Below are 21,543 nucleotides of genomic sequence, written 5' to 3'. Positions count from 1 at the left end.
ACGGGTCGTGATAGGCTGGGCGTTCCCGCGGCGCCGATCGAACTGTCCTCTCGAACACGGAGAGAGCGGGCACTGTTGCCGAAGGTTCGAGCTGTCGCAGAGGGGGAGAGGTGTGGTGAAGTATGACGCGCAGTCGGCGGTATCGGCCGGCTGCGCCACAGCCTGGCCAAGCAGCGGCCGGAAGGACGTGTCCGGAAAGCGGAAGTACGAGGAAGTGGATTGGTTTCCGCGCCTGGTTCCCGCACGTTGCGTTGCGCTGACTGTACGACACCGCCGTGCATTGCGGGGAAGAGAAAGCTGCGTGCGTGGGGGTACGTTCGAGAGTTCTAACACAACGCAGCCGGGCCTCACGGCCGTTACTGCTACCGTATAAGCGGTGTAGGCCACGAATTAGGGCCTACACCGTCATTCAAGAGGACCTTGGGCACTTTACCAGTGAGCTTCAGTATTCCGAATTTCCGCGATGCTGCAGTCAGCGATGCCAAGCGCCATGTGCAGCCAATAATTGAAATTAGCCCAGTTACGGCAAAGAGAGAGAGAGAGAGAGAGAGAGAGAGAGAGAGAGAGAGAGAGAGCAGGAACACCAGAATGCGGCATCAGACCAGCCAGCAAAATTTATCTCACCAGCTCGTTTGATAGCCGTTCGTTCAAAGTGTTCGGCCATCGCCTCCGATTGAACGTGCCCCACACCTCTCCCACACTTACAACTATACATTGGGAACAAAGAAACAAACTGTCGACTCCCACATTTATACCTATGATTTTTGCTTTTATTTTATCCTTATGCATCGCTCGCTCCGAAGCACGATGCTCTTCTCTATGATTGTGCACTGTTTCTTCTCCTTGCACGTTCCTTTTCCACTTCTCTCGGTAAATCTGGTGGTGACGTCAGTGTAAGTTCCATCCAATGACAGTACTTCATAGGTCTGGGGATTTTCAACAATTTTATTTAGATGCAAATAATCAGAAGAATGTTGGTCGCCATATGCTGGCTAGAACTCTTCCTTTTCGCTTGGTTATATGTCATAAAAAAAACATTAAGAAGCTGTAAAAATTGTCCCACCAGTCGATAGTGAAATGAAACAGAAGAATGTTCGTATTCATCGATGCCTCGATGCCTGGGCGGAGCCTTTTTCCAAAACTTTGTAGTTGGGAGAAGGTCCGCGGATATCAGAAGTAGACAAGTAGATTTCAAAAGTTAGAGTCGGACACTTACAATCACACACTGAACCAGGCAATCGACACCCGTCCCTTATGCTATTCGGTTCTGAAAAAATAATAAGAAGAAAGTGCTGATGTGCACTTGCTGCTTTGCATACAGGCTGCTTTTGATGGCCATGATCCTAACTAAGCGAAAAAGACCCCTGTGGGTGAAGTAAACGGAGTCTTTGTTCGAGGTACCTTCTTTATATAATGTGCTTGGGACAGAAAGGGATTGAGTGTCGTTATACGTTACCCTCCGTCGTGACCGCGCCAACTTGACACATGCCTAATTCGAAATAGAAAGCGCTTGCTGTAGACAGTTGCGAGGCTCAGACGATCCAAGAGGGTGTTGATGCGTTATGAAAGCTGAGAATCCTGTTGGTACTCATGATGTGGGTCAGCTGCATACGAGATTGATTCATCTGTGCCCTCTGTGAACCATCTAGACAGACGCTCCAGACCCTGCAATACGTGCCGCATGTCGGAAGCGCACTTGGCAGTAAGCAGAATTTCGAACTATCAGGAGCTACATTAGCCAATGCACCGCCATTTCATTTCATTTCATTTGATTCCACAGTGACTTGGAGCACTGTCTCGCCTCTTGCCTTCTTTTGGCGTGGCTTCTTTTTTGGGCAACCTCGACGAAAAGCCCCACCCGCTAAAGGCCTGCGATGATCCGTAAGGCGCTACTGCAATGTAAATGAAGTACGCAGGCCCATTTTCCACACCTAAGGCCACTATCCCACACAGCATCTCCCGGCGACAAGAAATGGAGACGCCAAGTTGAAACCACGGTTAGCCCGGTTCAAACAGTTTCAACCGAATAAAACCTTTTGAGCGATCTGAAGTCGTACCGTTGGCCGCATGCAGATGTATACGCCCCACATCATTACCGTTACCCCGCCGCATGGTGTGGTCATCGCCAATAAGATGAAGACGCCGGTTTTTTTGTCCAAATTCCGGCCAGCCACCGTCATCAACCGGGAGCTAAGCGTGAGCGCATGGGCTCTGAAATGACCGGCCAACCTAGTAGCGTTGTGAGGACTAGCAGGTTTTCGGACCTCAATAAATATCCGTCCCATGACCACCCAGTCCGCCCTTTCCCTCGCTTACGCGTCATGGTGGCAACGGTCAGCTCGACACACAAGTACTGGAAGCATCCAGGCGCAAGAGTTTCAGCAAGCGCAACCCGACATGGCCACTAGGCAAAACGGCACCACTTCGCAACCGGCAGCGGCACTACAACGAATAATCGGAGGAAACTTTTTCAACCGGTTCCCCATTGAGTTGCAAGAGAAACTGGACTCTCGTAACACAAAGAACGGAAACGGTTTATCGAGCGATCGGCGGCGCTGCTGACTGGTGTTTATTCTCCACCTACAAGAAGAGACAACTCAAGTGAGCGCCTTTGTCTAAGCCATGAACAAGGAGGCAGATGATGCTCTGGCCTTGTTAGCATTGCTCAGCGTGGCGATTGTACAACAGCGTCTCGATTGAACCATTAGGGCAAGGGTGTTTCGGTTAGCTAAGGAGGCGTCTGCTGGTTCTCGGCAGCATAAACGGCATGAAAGTAAGTTTGAAACTACAGTAACATTTCATATAACATGGTAATGGTAACTAGTAATGCTTAGGTACTGTAAGAAAGCACCGGAAAGTGCATTGTCATATGATAACGGGTTGAACAATAAACACGCGGAATCTAGATAGACAAAAAGGAAGAAGAACAGACATGAATCGGGTGGCACCTACCTATAGCAGTAAGGACATCCAGGCAGCAATGGTGATCTCTACTCTAAGGCGTGAGCAACCTAATCTAACACGGCCCCGAATTGGCACAATCACCAGTGGCGTAGCTAGGCCGTCTGGCACCCGGGGCCCATAGGTCTTCTGTCACCCCCCTCCCCGGGCGTAGCCGGCGGAAAGAGGGGTGTCTTCAGACGTATATGACACCCCCCCCCCCTTCACTGGCCCCTTGCACCCGGGGCCCACGGCCCCCCGGCCCCCCCTGTTGCTACGCCACTGACAATCACCGACGTGACGTTCTAAACGATTGTACTCCCGTCTTCACCGCGGTCACGCACTGAACACCCTCTCTGTTCGGCTTTGTTGAGCTCAGGCCGGCTCGCCTATCGCACCCCGACTTGGGGAAAAAAGACGCACGCCAGGTTCGACCTTTCACCCAACCTGTCAATTGCAAAGGAGCTGGGGAACCTCGGGGTCACTTCAGAAAGCATCAGGCCACGTAATCATGCGAACGTCGGTTACCACACCAAGCAGGCTGGGCGGGTGATGGCTCACGCAATTCAGGGAGCAAATGACGTTGTCAAACTTGTAAAAGAGAGTGTATTGCCCTTATTACAATTTTTTCCCCTTCACTTTAGCTACGCAGCTTGCGTTTTGGTTAAGAGAAAAGCGTGTCCCACATAGCGAGTCAGGCTTTCGCCAACGGCGAATCGTGTGACGTCGTGATTGACAGCTTCGTTTGAAGACTAGAGCTCTTGCACGCGAAGTGCAAGAGTTCCCATGAAGAGAAAAAGAAACACAACGAAGAAGAAAACAGAAAAAAGAAGAGGAAAGAAAACACGCTTAATGTTTAGAGATTTAAGAAGATAAAGGCAAAAAAAAAGAAAGCAGGAACTGATGCTTTGCACCCTCTTAAGTACACACTGTGAGTAGCACGAACGCGTTTATGTTACGGCTTTAATTACGCCAATTGTGAGGCAACTCACCTACAGAGGACAGAGAAAACCGCTATCTGTGTTTTAAAGGACACTTGCTTGCTTTTGAACGGCTGGCTTGGTTGCTCCGACAAGTCATAGAGGCACATAGAATTTTAAGTGTCTTCGTTGTAGAACGCTTCTATCTGTGCTCTCTGGTTCTTGACGAAATCTTCCGAATTTCCTTGTGCCTCGACTCCCTCTCTTGTGGCCGCGGATGCGGTGCCTTCCAGACAGTTCGGGACAGTTCGTCAAGCAGGGAGGCTGCTGAAACAATCCGGCATCGGCACCACTGAATATCCTCAAAAAAGGCAGCGGCACGAAAGGACACTGGCCCTTTCAATGTGGCGCCCAAAATCTCCACTCAGACCACAAGATCGCAGAACATCACAAAAAAGTCAGCTGAAAGGATTCGTTCTCCAGAAGAATGGCCTGCGCTTCCGAGCCAGCTTCTTCCCAAAGAACCACAGATTAGCAGGCCAGCTCGGGAGCCTACTCCTGAGTCTGATGACACGCCCAAAGCAGATCATCAAGCAATTTCAACGCTTCGTCCCCTCATAAATGCGGTTTGAGTGATTGTGTCGAACCTTCGAACCACGTCTGCTCGAAGTACATTGAAAGTACTGGACGCCTTAAGCCTAGAGCTTGAATCTTTCTAAAAGAGACATGGCCAACCATCACCCATCCTTTCGAGAAAAGTCATGTCAGCGTCAGTCATCCAGTGGAAAGCAAGAGGACTAAAGTGACACCTTTGAGACTTTCATCAATTTATATACACTGATATGTTTCCAATAAGTGTGATATGTGAGCCTAACGTATCAAAACCAGCCATATTACCGAGTATGAAGCTGCTATGTCCACAAAAACTGGTGCATGCAGCAATGTCATCGTTTTTATTCGTCGTGAACTCACCTATGTTCGCCAGCCTATTCGGCCTCACGATGACAATCAATATGATTGCCTAACAGTTAAAAAGGGCAAACTTATGTTTACACTTGTAGGCGTCTTTCTTGACGGTGTGTCTTGACATATTGACAGTGTGTCTTGCTCTATGGGTCATCATCGGAGATTTTAATGCGCATCATATGACATGGGAACTATGAGGACAAAGACTAGCAAACTTAGCCAGCAACCGCCGCCTTTCACACCTGAATGACGACAGCGCAACGGTCCTACCAGACGTGAATTATGGTAGCATTTTTGACCTAGCCTTCGTCTCCAACTTGTTCAGAAGATGTCTTTATAGTTTTCAGATATTGAGACCCACTCGTCACTCCCACGTGCCTTATCATCAAAGAGATGTCCAGGTCTTTCCAATGGAACACCCTCGATTAATTGATTGGACTGCTTTTAACTTTGCCATGGAATATGCTTGCGGAGAGGGTATTGTCCTGTGGATTAGAGGAGCCAATTAAGTATGCAATGCGAGACGCCACGCGCACGCTCATTGTTTCGTTTAAGTACACGGATTTGGATATAGGTTTGGAACGTCTTCGTGCACTCCGTCACCTTGCGAAGCGGCGTACAAAATTCATCCATGACCTTCGTACAGCCAGACGGTTACAAAAGAAAATCCAGCGTCGCATAGACAGATTAGAATCTCGACGTTGGACAATGTTTTGCCAATCACTAGACCCCTGGAACCCGCCTTCGCACATCTGGAGAACCACACGTGGTCTGCGTTTTCTCCTTGAACAATGAACACTTCCCATTCAAAGCCCTGGTGTTCTGCCAGAGGGGTCTGGATATTGATGTTGCAAAAGACTTTTGTGCAAGCATCGCAGACCAAGCAACAGCTACAGGCTTTCCAGCCTCTAGTGACATCCCTGCTTCGCGTGACTGCGGCATGGACCTTCCTTTCCCACTGGTGGAACTTCAGGCGGCTCCTGCTCTATGCAGGCGTTCGTCATCCATGAAATCAGGCGGAATATCATAGCGCGCCTTGTGCAACCTGAAAGATTGCACACGGAGAGAACTGCTGGATCTCTACAACATATCTTGGCAAAATGGCATGGTTGCCGAATATTGGAAGACAAGCCGCTAGGTCCCTATCGTGAAGAACTGCAAGTCCCCACTTGAACTCATCTGATACCTCCCAATAGCGCTGGCGAGCTGTGTGAGAAAGGTAATGGAAAAAGTGATTCTTGCCCACTTGGGGTGGTATCTGGAACACTACATGTTCCCAAATTTTACGGCTGGTTTACGTCGACATCGCTCATTCACAGTGTTGTTGATCTCACTACGTATGTCCAGCCTCAGAAATCAATTAAAAGACCACTTGCAGTTTTGCTCCTATATGTCAAACGGGCATACGATAGTGTATCCCATGAGTCTATTCTCGATGCTCTTGAGATGGTTGGCCTTCAGGTTTGAGTTTTTCAATGGATGTCAAATTCCCTATTTATGGGATCGTTCTTTGTGTGTACCGGCGATGGCCAAACCGTACGGCAATACACCTACCGAGGTGTTCCTCAAGGAGGAGTACTAAGCCCCACCCTATTCAACCTCACACTCATTGGTGTCGTTGAGCCACTTCCAGCATCCATCAAGATATCAATTTACGCAGATGACCTATGTGTATGAACTTCAGGTGTGATACACCCTCAGATACGTGAAAGGCTTCGAATAGCTGCTACTCTGACAGCTGTATACTTCCGCAACCAAGGTCTTCAAATCCCGTCATACAAATTTGCACTGCTGGTCTACACTCGCAAACCATTGACACCCTACGCCATCTCTATAAGTTTTCAGATCATTTCTTGTGAGAAGACACATATTTCTTGGCGTAATCATTGATAGAGATCTCTCATGTAACCCGCAAGTGAAACCACGTTTGAAAGCAATCTCCCAGCTTTTCAAGATTCTGAGTGGAAAGACTTCGGGAACGTCAGTTCATGTCATGTTGGAATTGCACAGGGCTCTTTTTCTGGGCGTTTTATATACATTTTGCCCGCCCTGACCAACACTTGCAGGGCAAATCTTCGTGCTCTACAGGCTATTCAAGCTCGGAGTCTCAGAGTTTGTCTTGGTTTGCAAAATGCGCATCAACAGTGGCGACTATTGAAATCAGTGCCAGGGACCAACCAATGCAACCACACTTTGAGGTGGAAGTGCTGAGAGAGCACATTAGGCACTTTTTCCGAGCCCGTCTCCGTCATCTTGCAACACTACCATCAGAGAGGCCGCAGGTATCATTTTGTGTAACGATTTCGGATTACTACACCCGCCTTCCATCACATTTCACCTCCGTAACTACGCCACCCATTTCTCCATCGTGCTTGGCTCGACCTGCAGTGCACCTCACAGTACGAGGAATCATAAAACATCTCAGCTTTCCTCACATGCTCTTAAACAACTAACTCTGCTCCTTTTGCACCAGCGACACGCCGATCGCGTACACATTTATACTGATGGATCAACTCTCCATTGTGCCTCTCTGGAGCCGTGGTTTTCCCAGCGAGAGCCACCACCATCAGTTTCAAGGACGAGTTACCAAACGACATCGACGGTTGCGGAAATCGCAGCTCTTCGCGCGGGACTTCGTTTCGCCAACCAAAAACCACCTCGAAGATGGTCAATATTCACTGACTCGAAGGCAGGACTGCAGTCGTTGCTATCAGCCTTGCGTCGTGAACCACACGAACAAATGGTATTCGAGATTAGAAAATTAATCCGTACCTTGAGTGAGAAACGACACCACGTGACATTTTAGTCACTGCGGCGTCATAGGTAATGAACACGCCGATAACGCTGCTAGGTCGGCTCTTCAAGGCGACGAAGAGGAGTCGGTACCGTTATCAAGGACAGATGCCACTAGAAAATTTCGAATGCTCACCCGTGATATCACGTTCTCCTTGTGGAACGCAGGAAGTTGTCAAAACAACCGGCTGCACAACCTAGACTCCTCTCTACGCCTTTGCATTCCAGCTGGACTCTGGCGAGGTGAAGCTAATCGCTTTGTCACACGCTTTGTCGAATATGGCTATGAGTTGCCTTTACGAAGTCATTTGCATTCCGAATCGGATGGGCTGAGGATGCGTCGTGTGATGACTGTGGTATCGAGGAGACTTTTCAACACCTTCTCTGCGATTGTCATCGCTACAATTTACAGAGACGATCGCTCGCAATAGCGATAGCGCGATTTGACCCAATATATTTAAATTAAGAAATAATTTTAGAATGCCGACATCACAAGTCATCGCAGAGGAGGGTAACGAGGGCACTGTTGAAGTATTTAAGGACAACAGACTTGGACAAGCGGCTGTAACCTAATGTTTATAGTGCTACAAGTGGTATACTGCGTTCTGCGGTTATGGTATGAGTGGAAGTGACCGACTGTGAGTGTGTATCTGTGCTCCCTTTCTTTATCTCTATCTACATTCTTGTCCCTTTTCCTCCCCTTCCCCTCTGTCCCCAGCATAGAATAGCAAACCGGGTCTTTCCCTCTGGTGAACTTCCCTGCCTTTCCCCTTTCTTCTGTCCCTCTCTATGCAGCAATGAATTAAGAGAGAATATACTTATTGGCAAATCTACCTATAGCAAATCCATGTTGAAAAGCGTAGGAAATTGATATAGGTGTCTCGGCCGGGGACCGGCTTTTCTCTACTATATGCATTACACTTTATATAAGGCCACCGTTAGAGCTGCAAGCCACTTATGAAGACATAGCAGCGTCTAAAGATGCAACTGTATCTCATGTCGCCATCTACACCAACTCGACGCGGCCAGGCTATCAGGTAACTTAAACAGACGAAACATGCCATCAGCATCGTTCCGCCTAATCATGCTCTAGGAAATAGTCCCGCCTAGGTTCGTAATCAACTGGATCCACCGTCACGTTTCCGCACAATGCAACATATCTGCCCATGAGACGGAAGAGCAGCCCACTCTACGAACTTGCAACGCCTCTCCATGGACCGCCTAGCAGAACTCCTGGCCATGAAGGCTAGAATCCGGAAAAGCATGCGAGCCCTTATTCCACTGTGCGCCGTGAGGGTACCGTCTGGTGTCTCCCAGCTTCAGGAAGTGCTGCTGCGGCGCATACGGAATGGGTGCACTATCGCTCCAGTGGTCATTGCAACCTGAAGATGGGATCGCAGCCGAAACCCTCAATCATGCCCACATTTCTTGGTATCATCAAACCAGTTAGAAGCTCATCACCTCATCCAGACTAGTCCGGGAACGCGGGCGTACCGCGAGCGCCATCTTTACCAGGCGAGGATACGGGCAGCCGATCCAGATGCCTACCGGACACGGACGAGCTCCAACTTCTGCGTCCGGTAACTCCTAGGCTTCCTACATACTGCATGGTAGCCCGCCTGTTGTATGCAACAGTCCAGACCACGGTGAAGTGGTTCTGACTTTGTCAGACCTTGAGTGTTCACTTCAGACTTTGAGTGTTCTTTCTCATAGCTTTTCCTTACTTTCCTGTGCCCCACTTATCCTATTCCCTTTTGGCCAGGCGGACCTTGTGCGCATTCTTTAAGTATAGTGTCTGGCATATCTGCGAATAATAATAATAATAATAATAATAATAATAATAATAATAATAATAATAATAATAATAATAATAATAATAATAATAATAATAATAATAATAATAATAATAATAATAATTGTATCAACACATCTTGCAAGTACAGTTTCAGAAATCAGGTTTTGCTAAGCCACTGGCTTGTCACGCGAAACCCGACCGCCAGCAAGACTCAACCACAAAAGCAGTTTATTTTATAAATAAAAATAAGGGTGACACTAAGGCTATTTGCGGACGATAAAATGCAAGACACAAAGACAGGTACAAACCAAAGACACGTTTCATAAATGACGTAAATAAGAAAATATGACGCCCATAATCATTCCACGTATAAACGTATAAGTTTCACAGATTCCCAAAAAGTAACATCGGAGGGAAGAGCATTGCATGGATAGGCCAGGAACAGAATAGGTTCGAGTATATCTTGTGTGAGGGACTGAAAAAGTGGGTGTATGACGTAAAGGACGGCAAAACACAGTGGGGACTTTAAGTCTATCGGTGCAGAAATGTTTGAGTACCAACAAAAAGTGTTCGTAAATTCGGCAATCTTAGCATCTGAAAAAGTTCACGTCTTGTGGGCTGCATACGTCATAAGTAACACTTTTTAGCATACATTTTAATAACCCATGTACACGTTGATACAAATACCACCGAACCTGAGTACACTGTAGACTACCGAGTGAACCAAAAGTTTCCTGAGAGACAGAGGTAAAAACACTTTGATGCGATGCAATAAACAGATGATTTGACGGAGTTTCGCGCATATTTAAGATAAATGAATCGAAAAAAGACCGGAATCCAACCATATGCCCAAATACTCCACTGAATCAGAAAAATTATTAAAGTAATAATACTAAAAGTAACAATAACAGGGAACATTTACATCATGCGCATTTTGAAATGGCGTACCGCGCCACTTGCCAAAAAGTCGTTGGTCAAAGGTCATCAAATGTTGGGAAGATGACATTTTCGCGCTGCATGCGGTCTTTCCTTGCAGTGGCGGTCAAGCTTGTGGTGCAAAACGCAGGCAACAGTCATCATCATCATCATCATCCTAGTTACGCCCACTGCAGGGCAAAGGCCTCTCCCATACTTCTCCAACTACCCCGGTCATGTACTAAGTGTGGCCATGTTGTCCCTGCAAACGTCTTAATGTCATCCGCCCACCTAACTTTCTGCCGCCCCCTGCTACGCTTCCCTTCCCTTGGAATCCAGTCCGTAACCCTTAGTGACCATCGGTTATCTTCCCTCCTCATTACATGTCCGGCCCATGCCCATTTCTTTTTCTTGATTTCAACTAAGATGTCGTTTACCCGCGTTTGTTGCCTCACCCAATCTGCTCTGTTCTTATCCCATAAAGTTAGACCCATCATTCTTCTGTCCATAGATCGTTGCGTCGTCCTCAATTTCAGCAGAACCCTTTTCGTAAGCCTCCAGGTTTCTGCCCCATATGTGAGTACTGGTAACACACAGCTGTTAAACACTTTCCTTTTGAGGGATAGTGGCAACCTGCTGTTCATGATTTGAGAATGCCTGCCAAACGCACCCCAGCCCATTCTTATTCTTCTGGTTATTTCAGTCTCATGATCCGGATCCGTGGTCACTACCTGCCCTAAGTAGATGTATTCCCTTACCACTTCCAGTGCTTCGCTACCTATCGCAAACTGCTGTTCTCTTCCGAGACTGTTAAACAATACTTTAGTTTTCTGCAGATTAATTTTCAGACCCACCCTTCTGCTTTGCCTCTCCAGGTCAGTAAGCATGCATTGCAATTGGTCTCCTGAGTTACTAGCAAGGCAATATCATCAGCGAATCGCAAGTTGCTAAGGTATTCTCCATCAACTTTTATCCCCAATTCTTCCCACTCCAGGCCTCTGAATACCTGCTGTAAACATGCTGTGAATAGCATTTAAGATATCGTATCTCCCTGTCTGACGCCTTTCTTTATAGGGATTTTGTTGCTTTCTTTGTGGAGGACTACGGTGGCTGTGGAGCCGCTATAGATATCTTTCAGTATTTTTACATACGGCTCGTCTACACCCTGATTCCGTAATGCCTCCATGACTGCTGAGGTTTCGACTGAATCAAACGCTTTCTCGTAATCAATGAAAGCTATATATAAGGGTTGGTTATATTCTGCAGATTTCGCTATCACTTGATTGGTAGTGTGAATATGGTATATTGTTGAGTAGCCTTTACGGAATCCTGCCTGGTCCTTTGGTTGACAGAAGTCTAAGGTGTTCCTGATTCTATTTGCGATTACCTTAGTAAATACTTTGTAGTCAACGGACAGTAAGCTGATCGGTCTATAATTTTTCAAGTCTTTGGCGTCCCCTTTCTTATGGATTAGGATTATGTTAGCGTTCTTCCAAGATTCCGGTACGCTCGAGGTTATGAGGCATTGCGTATACAGGGTGGCCAGTTTCTCTAGAACAATCTGACCACCATCCTTCAACAAATCTTCTGTTACCTGATCCTCCCCAGCTGCCTTCCCCCTTTGCATAGCGCCTAAGGCTTTCTTTACTTCTTCTGGCGTTACCTGTGGGATTTCGAATTCCTCTAGGCTATTCTCTCTTCCACTATCGTCGTGGGTGCCACTGGTACTGTATAAATCTCTATATAACTCCTCAGCTACTTGAACTATCTCATCCATATTAGTAATGATATTGCGGGCTTTGTTTCTTAACGCATACATCTGATTCTTGCCAATTCCTAGTTTCTTCTTCACGGTTTTTAGGCTTCCTCCGTTCCTGAGAGCATATTAAATTCTATCCATATCCATATCCATCCAGGCAACAGTATTGTAGTATATATTACCAACTTAATGCGTCAAGTTTAGCTTCCATGGTATTATTAACAGCGCAAAATGTAGACGGTACACGAGACGAGAAGACGACACCACAAGCGCTGACTTTCAACAACGTTTATTTGAAAGAAACACGGCTTCTTATACCTTTTCCTTTGCAATTACGTGTCACAAGACACGTAACTGCACATCATGTGAAGCGCGCATTTTCTTTTTTGCTTAAGATAATGAGTGCACGTGCAAAAGCTCAAGTTCTTTTTTTTTTTAGTAACAAGGACGGCTTGCTAACGCATTGGTCACGAAGTCTGGAAGTCTCGGCTGCCTCAATTAACTCCCGAACCAGCTGGTCATTGTGTTTTTTCAGTACTTCACAGCGTCTGAATTCGGCGGCACAAACTTTAGAGGTGCAATCCCTGACGTAGATGCCTAGATTCCTGTTCGCCTGCTCGACGCTAATTTTATGTTCGTTTAGTCTATCGTTTGTGCATCTTGAAATTCGTCTTATATACTTTTTTCCCCATTTCAAAGGTATAGAATACACCACGGCTTCTGTGCAATCCATTAAACGGCTCTGGCGATTTATCGTGCACCCTTGCTGCCTTATCGGCTCTTCTGCATTGACGCATCGGCAGAGACTTTTCAGTTTTTCCGCGGCAGTAAGCACCACATTAACTCCAGCTTTGCGCCCTATCTTTTTCAAGCGGTGAGATAAGTTGTGCACGTAGGGCCAGACCGCGCTCCTTCGCTTTTCTTTCATTTCTGCGTTCTCGCCACCTTGCTCACCATGGACACACTCGAGTTTTAGATTCTTGCTCATTTGTTCCGCAACACACACAAGAAGGTGCGACGGGTAACCAGCCCCAGTAAGGCAGTCAACCTGTCGACTTCAGGGGTGCGATCGCGCAAACAGCTCGCTTTTCCGTTCTCTCGCTTGCCCTCTCGTGATTCGTTGGCGCCCGCGCGTTTCGTCACGGCGGCCATTGCGCTGGGGCGGGACCACAAAATGCGTTTACGTCACACTCCTGTCAATCATTCCAAAAGCGAGGGGAAACGGCCGCTTTCGTGGAACGGTCGACAAGGGCATTCGCTTCGAAGAATGAATGGCCGTTGCCATAGCAGCGCTAGTAGCAGACGATGCGCCTGTCGTCTGCTCATAATGTCGTCGCTCCCCGAACATGGCTGGCCCTGGCGGGGGTCGAGTTTCTCGAGATTAAAACGCGATCCGCCATCGCCGAACGTTAGCGATGTTAATTATTGAAAACAACTGTGATCACAGTGAAATTAAATGCTGCGCCTGCGCTGTGATAAATATAAATAGTGCTGTTTTAATTTTGATTGATCCGAGTGCATTTGTCGAGAATGCTCGCCGTTTCACGTTGTGCTCAGAGAATCGCGTTCATTGTTCGGCGGTTTGTTTGGTGCTCACGAGTCGCGATGGCCGCTCCTATTATCGCGCTTTTGGAGTCGCTCGGGCAGCCTCGGCAACGCATCTTTCGGGACGCATTTGACGAGCTTACCGAGGAAGAGTTTCGCGACCACTTCAGGCTCTCGAAGCGCACTGTGCGCTGGCTCTGCGAGCAACTGGAAGACGCCATCGGTGGCCTTCGGACCGGTGGCATCACGACGCAAGAGAGGGTGCTTTGTGCTCTCCGTTTCTTCGCGACGGGGAGCTACCAAAGATCCATCGGCAGCGAAGAATTCGTATCGATGGGGCAAGCTTCCGTGAGCGAAAGCATTCACGCAGTTGCGGAAGCAATAACCGTGGTGGGCCGGCAACAGGGCTGGGTAAGCTTCCCGTTGTCAACGGCCGGCAAGGCTACTGCAAAGGCGGCCTTTGCGGTTCGGGGCCGCATTCCCGGTGTAGTGGGCTGCGTCGACGGGACGCTCATAGCGATCAAACAGCCCGAAGGACTCAGCCCGGGCGAGACCGCGGGCTTCATGTCAAGAAAGGGCTTCTACGCCTTGAATACCATGATCGTAAGTACTCACGATCTGACTTTTTTTTTGCACGCTGTCATCTTTTATTAGGTTATCGGTTTTATGTAATGCCGTCGTAGTGTGTACAATACGGGTACCACGTAAAGCAATATCGATCGTGATCGAGCCCGTTCGGAATTTAATTTCTCGGTCCAGATTGACTCATTTGCTTAAGCTGCGGGAGGCAGGTAATCGCGGTTGATAATTTCGAACCGAATCAAATTGATCGATAGTGCCCTTGCGGTACGGGTATAAGAGTACGCATTGAACAACCAAGGCGGCTATGATGAGCGTTAATTAACAAATGTCTCGTGAATGTAGCTTTTTGCACATTTCTTGCAATAATTAAAGACTATTTTGGAGATTGCTTTTTACTAATGTGAGAAAGAATGCAGCTTGGGAAAGAATTATGAAATCATGTTGTTGCAAAAAGATTTCAGACATTCAGACTATTTATCTGTCAGCATGACGTGAAATATGAGAATATTCCAGCTCAAATTGCTTATTCTGAACCATTTTCCGCCCGTTTGTTGTGCCCTCCAGGTGTGTGATGCCCACATGCGCATCGTGGACATCGATCCCCGTTTCCCCGGATCGTGCCACGACTCCTACGTGTGGAGGCACTCACCACTGTTAGGCCGCCTCACACGTAACCTGCGACGTGGAGAATGGGTGCTTGGTGAGTGCTGCAGACATGTTGCAATCAGTGAAGTATATTACACAGTTATGTTTCCAACATGCAGGAGACTCGGGCTACCCTCTTGAGCCATGGCTGCTGACTCCTGTGCCAGGCCATCCAGGCATTGACACTCCGGAGGGGCGCTACAACCAGGCCCATGCCTCCATGAGGAACGTTGTGGAGAGGGCTATTGGCGTCTTGAAGGCAAGGTTCCGGTGCCTTCAAAGGTACCGGACACTCCTTTATGAGCCCAAGGATGCAGCCACAATCGTGGCAGCCTGCGCCGCTCTCCACAACATTGCTTTGAAGGCAGGGGAGCCGGAGCTGCAGGACAGTGATGAGGAGGCTGACGACAACCAGCCACCGCTGCAACAGGGCTTGCCTGTGTCTCAAGGGCACCACACCTGCCGGCAAGAAACGCCCAGAGAGCTGCTGATGAGGGCGAAGCAGATGAGGAGCCAGGTTGTCAACCTGTTCTCTGCGGCCCCTAGCTGGCGTACCACTCACCTGCGTGTGCTGCATCGTCGGCTGAGGCAGCAACAGCAGCCTCGTCGCGCGGCTCAACCGTAAAGCCAGGTGAGTTCTCCAACGTAGGCGTGAAAAGGCAAACCTCATAATGCCATTGAAAAATTGAAATGGTCGCCCTTGATAAAAAGGATGCAAGGCATTTTCAAAAATATTTGTTTTGATTAATACTGAAATCTCCATTGCGGATTTTCACAGAGTGTGTCACAGTAACGAAAGGTTTAGAAACAGTGGAAGAGACGTTAAAAAAGTGTTGCTGGGCAACTTAGTTCCTGATGGGAACGCAAATTCAAGGAGAATACAAAAAACAGCACAAGCACCTGAGCGGGTGTGCTGCTGCATCTCTTTTCCGGGTTCTTTTTTTCTTTTGTAATTTTATTCTTAAATAACAAGAAACACAAAATACAAAATGACACTGTTATAACAGGGAATTTTGAAAACAAAACAGACAGAGGTAGGTTTTGCACGAAGACATGTCATGCCATTTCGACATTTTTGTCCACCCCTGTAGCCAGCTGGGTAGCTAGATTGAAACGTCACAAGAACATTTCATTTCACACTGCAACGGGCACATTGTTCATGTAGTATATTCAGCCAGCATGGAGTAAAGCCAAGACATGGTGTAGCTCAAGGAAATGGTATTACTTTAATGTACTCCATGGTTTCAACTTTGTAAACATCCTCGTGTCACAAAAAAAATACAGATAAATGTCAGCCGCTACATGTTCTGCATTCAGATACACCCCATATAATACAACATATCTGAAGTAGTAACAGTGACGAAATATGTCAGAATGAGCTGGACTAACGTGCTGCTGTAGCAGGAAGCCTGCAGGACGTGTGTATGTCACATATCACAGCACCTTGAACTGCTCTTCAGTATCAGGTACAGTAATGCACTCCATAGCTGTAGCTTAGCATATATAAAGTTACATGGAAGTAGTAGCAAAAAAATATCACAGCAGGAGCCAGAAGTGCTTCATGTAACACTTATTACCCTCTCATTATAAAAGTGGTAAGCATACAAATAAAAAGCATCATGCAAGCCTGACGCATTCTGTACTTCGATATAAATAGCAGGAATAACATGACCTAGTTGAAAACAATATGACTAATACTGTTTTTCTCCGCGTACAAGGCATCAGCTGTTAGCTGGAGAATCCCCGTCAGGCGCCAAATCAATAGTTAGCTTCACTATATGTAATGTGTAACACAATTCTAAAGCAGCCATCTAGTGATTTCAGGTAGACACTGGATATGGAACCTTGCAAGAAAAAAAATTGGACCTCAGTGCAACAACACAGAGTACAGAAAGAGCAACGCTAGCATGACTGCCACCTAACTCATATGACTGAAACACCCTAAACATATTAATGATACTTGCTAAAAAATACTAAAACATACTAACAATAAAGTTACAAAAATAGTATGCAATTTCTTGTGCACATAACGGAAATAAGGTAACTATTTAATTTCTGCTACCTTCGAGTAACATCTCAAAGTTTAGAGATCACTAAAAAAATATTTAAATGTACAAAACAAGATCAAAGTTATAATGAACGAATAATAATGAACGAATAATAATGAATAATACAAAAAAATACAAGTAATAAATAATAAAACTTCAAATGTGCAAAACAAGATCAAAGTTATAATGAACGAATAATAATGAATAATACAAAAAATACAAGTAATAAATAATAAAACTTCAAATGTACAAAACAAGATCAAAGTTATAATGAACAAATAATAATGAATAATACAAAAAATACAAGTAATAAATAGTAAAACTTCAAATCGCCTATTCCCTCCTTGCAGCCACTGCCTCCTGCATCAGCTGGCCCAAGAGCTGCCCCACTGGCCGCAGTGCCTCCGCTACTTGGTCGGCCTGCCGCTCCACAGCAGCCACGACCCGCTCAGTAGCTGCAGCCAGCCGGTCTACGCCCTGGCGGATACCACGCAGGAGCTAGAAATAAATCATTACATCAGCATCCATTCCCGCACAATCGGTCAAGCACCTCTACAGCAAAGTGACCTGCATAACGAAAGAGTAATTATGTTCGATCGGTTCCTAGTGAGGCGTGCTGTGCACAATGTTTACAAAGTGAGCTGTAAAACGGATGATTTCGGTGGTCCCAAGCACTTTAGGTATAAAAGCGCTCAACTGCATGTATGCTCATTCAGATTACCATATGTTCATTAGTTATGGGGACAAGGACAAACACTTTCTATGTTGTTGTCTGTCTGCACCATTGTATCTGTTTTTTGTTGTTGGTTTTCATGTAGTTGTGCAAAGAAATATCAATACCATATGTACTTTTATGCTGTCGAGCCGCCGGAAAGTTAACAGATGGCATAGCAATAAGTTTGGGATTGCAAATGAGCAAGCGACCTTGACATGTATCACTGTAGCAAAGAATGCTAGGCCCTATGTTGCATTTTGTTGCAAAAGCATGTATTGGACCCTATATATAAATTGTTATTCAAGCATTGCAAGCTGTCGCACTGCCATTATATGTGATGTTTCCCAGCTTTCCAGAACAAGTTAGCAACTTCAAACTTTGTGGAAATAGCCACAGTGCTGAGTGTATTGTGTGGCAAAGTTTTCCTCTTACTGCCTTAATTACAACCATTGCAACTCATTAATTAACAGTGTTCTCCTTTTTTATGTTTCAATAGTTTATTGAGGTTTGTGTTCTCCATCGTCCTCAATGAACTATGCAAGCTATAGTGTTTCTAAGTGCATCAAAATAAAGGAAACTTTACGGCGATGTGCAAGCTAAATTTGAACTGTGAGTTAGCTGCCGCCTTTGCAAATAATTATGAAGATGAAGGGCCCAGAGCATTTTAGGTGTTTTACATATGCCACTCAATTTACGCCACTGCCTTGGGAAAAATGTTTCAGGCATGAATATTTTTGTGTGATGGGGGAGAACTATCACAATCAGCATGCGCAATCCGATGTGTGTGGTGCAATTACAGCATATGCGGAAAAATTCATTAGGTAATACTTGAAGGTGGGCGGCCAAGGCTTGAAACGAGTAAGTCATATGAGGCAGTGTTCTAAAACGAGTGATTTAATTACAGGCAACTTGCCATGTCTATGAAACTGCTCAAAAGAAAGAGCTTCAGTGGAAATAGGAATGTGTGAAGCTGTTATTGTGTGATTGATTGCAAGTGTCCCTGTTGTCTAGTCCACCCAGTTATTGCCTGTTGCAGAAATGCTAATGGCAGTGATTACTGTGTTTGAAGCTGTTACATTGTGTTAATGATTGCAAGTGACCGTGTTTATGACCATGTACGTAATGTATGATGATGTTCTCGTCCGTCTCCCTTAGTCTTTTTTTTCAGTTCAGCTATTGAAACACCTGTTAGCCATGTATGTGAGTTAGTGACCTGTGCAGCTCATCAAATTGCTAAAAAAATGTTACACCTGTCTACTGTCATTCTATTACGCTCCACCATATAAAGCAGGCAAGGGCACACGCACTTCGTTTGTCTCGTCGTTCTGTGCGACGGTCCTGGCGTAGTCATCTGCGAGCCGTTCGACCAAGGCGTCCCGGTGGGACGCCCGACGAGGGCCTCCCGACCGGCGCTGCACCCGGGGTTGGTAGCCTGGAAAAAGTACCACTTTTTAATGAACTAAACACACAACTACATTACGTCCAGTGCATTCAAGCTGTGACATTGCAGGATATTTCCTTTTCACTTACTGGTTCTCACTCCGCCAGGGCCAGCTGCAGGCTGTGCAGTGGCTGGAGGGCTTCTGGGCAGTGGCTCAACAGGGCCCACTCCTGGCTGCTGCAGTGCTCCTATATTGGTTATAGAGGGTACATTCACTCAACGGTTAGAGTAGAAATAGTTTGCGTTCCTTATATACGAAACAGATTCCACAAACAGGAAGGCAACAGGGAAGAGCAAAAGCTTACCTTCACGTGAAAGGCCACTGGTTCCTGCGGTGGTGCCCACAGATTCCACGGTCACCTCCGTGGCGGGCTGAATTATGTATAAAATGCGAAGAAGCAGTTTTGTCAAGTTTGCGTAATCTGCTCCTCCCAATATGCACTAACATAGAGTTATGACAGCAGAAAAAAATCTCTTGAAATCCCAGTAGTAAACCACCTTGTGCATGCCAGCAGCAAACACATGCACATAAAGGAAGAAAAAATTAATTCTGTTATACCAGTGTCACGCAGGCACTTTTGATCTGAATCGATCCCGATCGGGGCTAAATTTCTCTATTTCTATTGCCTCCTTCGCGGAATGAAGAAAGCAGCCAGTGGCTGTCGAGAAATTCCATCTAAACTGGGCGCGATTGCGAAGGAAGCGGCCTGCGTGACTGGGGTATAACATTGCTTACGCGATGCAGTATACGCGGCGCAACTACTGTAAATTACTGCCGCGTCCTCCCGTTTTTTTGGTGCGTTTGTCAATGGCTTACCTCGTCGAGTGGTTGGTAAAAAGCCTCGCACACTCCGGTCACCGTGGAGGTGCCCACTAGGGCGATGATGCGGCCACGAAGGCCGGGCAGACGGCCACCACCCGTGCCGCTGCAATTACGGACAGCATTGTAAATATCGCGAGCAACAGAACCGCTCCTCGACCTCACCTTTGACTTGCGGAAGCTGTGGTGGCGTCTCGGCGGGAAAGATATACTTCTTTCCGCCAAAAGACCTGCCACTGTTCGGCTGTCTTGGCGGCCGGGCCCTCAGTGTTCAGCAGGGCGGCGAGCTCACTCCAAAGCTGCCGCCTCCGCTCCACCGTGCACTCCGGTGTGAGTGCACACGATGCCCGCACAAGATAGGGATGGCCCTCCATGAACGCCACCAACAGTTCACGTTGGTGTGGCGACACGTGAGGGCCAAGCTTGACGTTCTTGTGCGACGACATTTTGGCAACTGACGAACAGCGATTTTGCAATTGAACTGCGCGCTCCCGCCAATTTGTTTTGACGTGTGCGATACCACCTAGCGGACTAAACCAAAATATATGCCGCTTAAATTAGTTTTCTGCACTCGCATGAGATTTTCAAGGCAGATTATATGTTGCAACAGTAAGAATCTTTTTCTTATATTACGTGTTTAATTATTAAAGCATCGCAAACATTCTGCACTTAATGTATCGTCCCCGATCAAAGCTCAAACTGGTGACGCAAACTTCCGGGGCTGGGCTCGCTCGTTTATTGGCTGTGCTCTCCCTCCCGTTCTCACAAATCTTGCGGACGGCCCACTTTGTGACGTAGCAGCCAGACCGAACGAACGGAAAAGCGAGCTGTTTGCGCGATCGCACCCCAGCTTAGCTTGTTTGCGGTATACCCATCTAGGTTTCGTTACCGCGAAGCAAATCCTTATGCGCTGTATGGCGAGGCAAGACGAATACGTCTAGACAAGCGAACAAAGTTATGCGTAGAATATAAAAGTATATTGTCAAGACAGCAATTTATGTAACGATCTTCAATATTGAAACCACACCCTATACCTAGTGTTTCCGGCGTCTGTTTTGCAGTAGAGTAGCATCAAAGGCTTTGAGGAACGCGTTAGAAACCTTTTATGAAATTGAATCTTAGTGGTGCCGTGCAAACGTCGTCACACTGTTCTAGAATAAATACTATAGTATTTTTGTGCTGCTTCCGATATCACTGTCACAGTGTTAAAAACATGTATTTCTTAGCCAAAATATTGTATTTTAATTTGATTATTTGTTTTGCTGGTTAATGCGTTGTATTTCCAACATTCATTGCTTTATATCCTATTTATGTTTGTAAGGTGTTTACATTTTTTACGATATGTGCAAACTTTCTGTACCTACCCTGTTACGGCCAAGACGGCCAGCGGTATTTGAAAATAAATTACAGCACATATACTTCTCATCATCTGCTGGCACTGAGTAGCCAACCTGAGCGAGAACAGTGGTGCTCGGCGTTTACAGCCAATTACAGAACGAATAAACGAAATGAATTGTTGAAAAAACAGGTGCCAGTGCCCACTTTTGCTCTAATAAGTTATATACTCACAGCGTTCGCGTTCAGATTCGCTGACATTGTAGTCCATAAGAGCCGCTACACTTTTTGCTTATCTAATGAGATACGCCGCAGGAAATTCGT

The 21,543-nt window shown here is 46.5% G+C and overlaps 2 protein-coding genes across 2 annotated transcripts; one reads left to right on the top strand and one right to left on the bottom strand.

The window, feature by feature from the left end:
* Positions 1-13,495: 13,495 nt before the first annotated feature.
* Positions 13,496-17,387, top strand: LOC135901477 (putative nuclease HARBI1). Its single transcript, XM_065431282.2, has 4 exons — positions 13,496-14,236; positions 14,780-14,915; positions 14,980-15,491; positions 17,259-17,387. Exons 1-3 carry the CDS (start codon positions 13,619-13,621, stop codon positions 15,483-15,485), a joined length of 1,260 nt encoding a protein of 419 aa, XP_065287354.2. The 5' UTR covers positions 13,496-13,618; the 3' UTR covers positions 15,486-15,491; positions 17,259-17,387.
* Positions 17,145-21,114, bottom strand: LOC135901476 (uncharacterized). Its single transcript, XM_065431280.1, has 6 exons — positions 20,050-21,114; positions 19,882-19,990; positions 19,370-19,436; positions 19,154-19,252; positions 18,931-19,055; positions 17,145-17,406 (listed from the first exon to the last, which is right to left on the bottom strand). Exons 1-6 carry the CDS (start codon positions 20,328-20,330, stop codon positions 17,242-17,244), a joined length of 846 nt encoding a protein of 281 aa, XP_065287352.1. The 5' UTR covers positions 20,331-21,114; the 3' UTR covers positions 17,145-17,241.
* Positions 21,115-21,543: the final 429 nt, after the last annotated feature.

Source organism: Dermacentor albipictus, chromosome 3, assembly GCF_038994185.2.
Source record: "Dermacentor albipictus isolate Rhodes 1998 colony chromosome 3, USDA_Dalb.pri_finalv2, whole genome shotgun sequence".
NCBI lineage: Eukaryota > Metazoa > Arthropoda > Arachnida > Ixodida > Ixodidae > Dermacentor > Dermacentor albipictus.
The sequence above is the reverse complement of the archived record's forward strand: the minus strand, read 5'-3'. Positions and strand labels throughout refer to the sequence as shown.

What these genes read in the sequence shown, in the direction of transcription:
- LOC135901477 (XM_065431282.2), top strand. Translation starts at nt 13,619, where the DNA reads ATGCTCGCCGTTTCACGTTGTGCTCAGAGAATCGCGTTCATTGTTCGG. An exon ending in ACGCCTTGAATACCATGATC is followed by an intron (nt 14,237 to 14,779) that starts GTAAGTACTCAC and finishes TGTGCCCTCCAG; the next exon opens with GTGTGTGATGCCCACATGCG. An exon ending in ACGTGGAGAATGGGTGCTTG is followed by an intron (nt 14,916 to 14,979) that starts GTGAGTGCTGCA and finishes TCCAACATGCAG; the next exon opens with GAGACTCGGGCTACCCTCTT.
- LOC135901476 (XM_065431280.1), bottom strand. Translation starts at nt 20,330, where the DNA reads ATGTCGTCGCACAAGAACGTCAAGCTTGGCCCTCACGTGTCGCCACAC. An exon ending in ACAGCTTCCGCAAGTCAAAG is followed by an intron (nt 19,991 to 20,049) that starts GTGAGGTCGAGG and finishes CCGTAATTGCAG; the next exon opens with CGGCACGGGTGGTGGCCGTC. An exon ending in CCCTGGCGGAGTGAGAACCA is followed by an intron (nt 19,056 to 19,153) that starts GTAAGTGAAAAG and finishes TACTTTTTCCAG; the next exon opens with GCTACCAACCCCGGGTGCAG.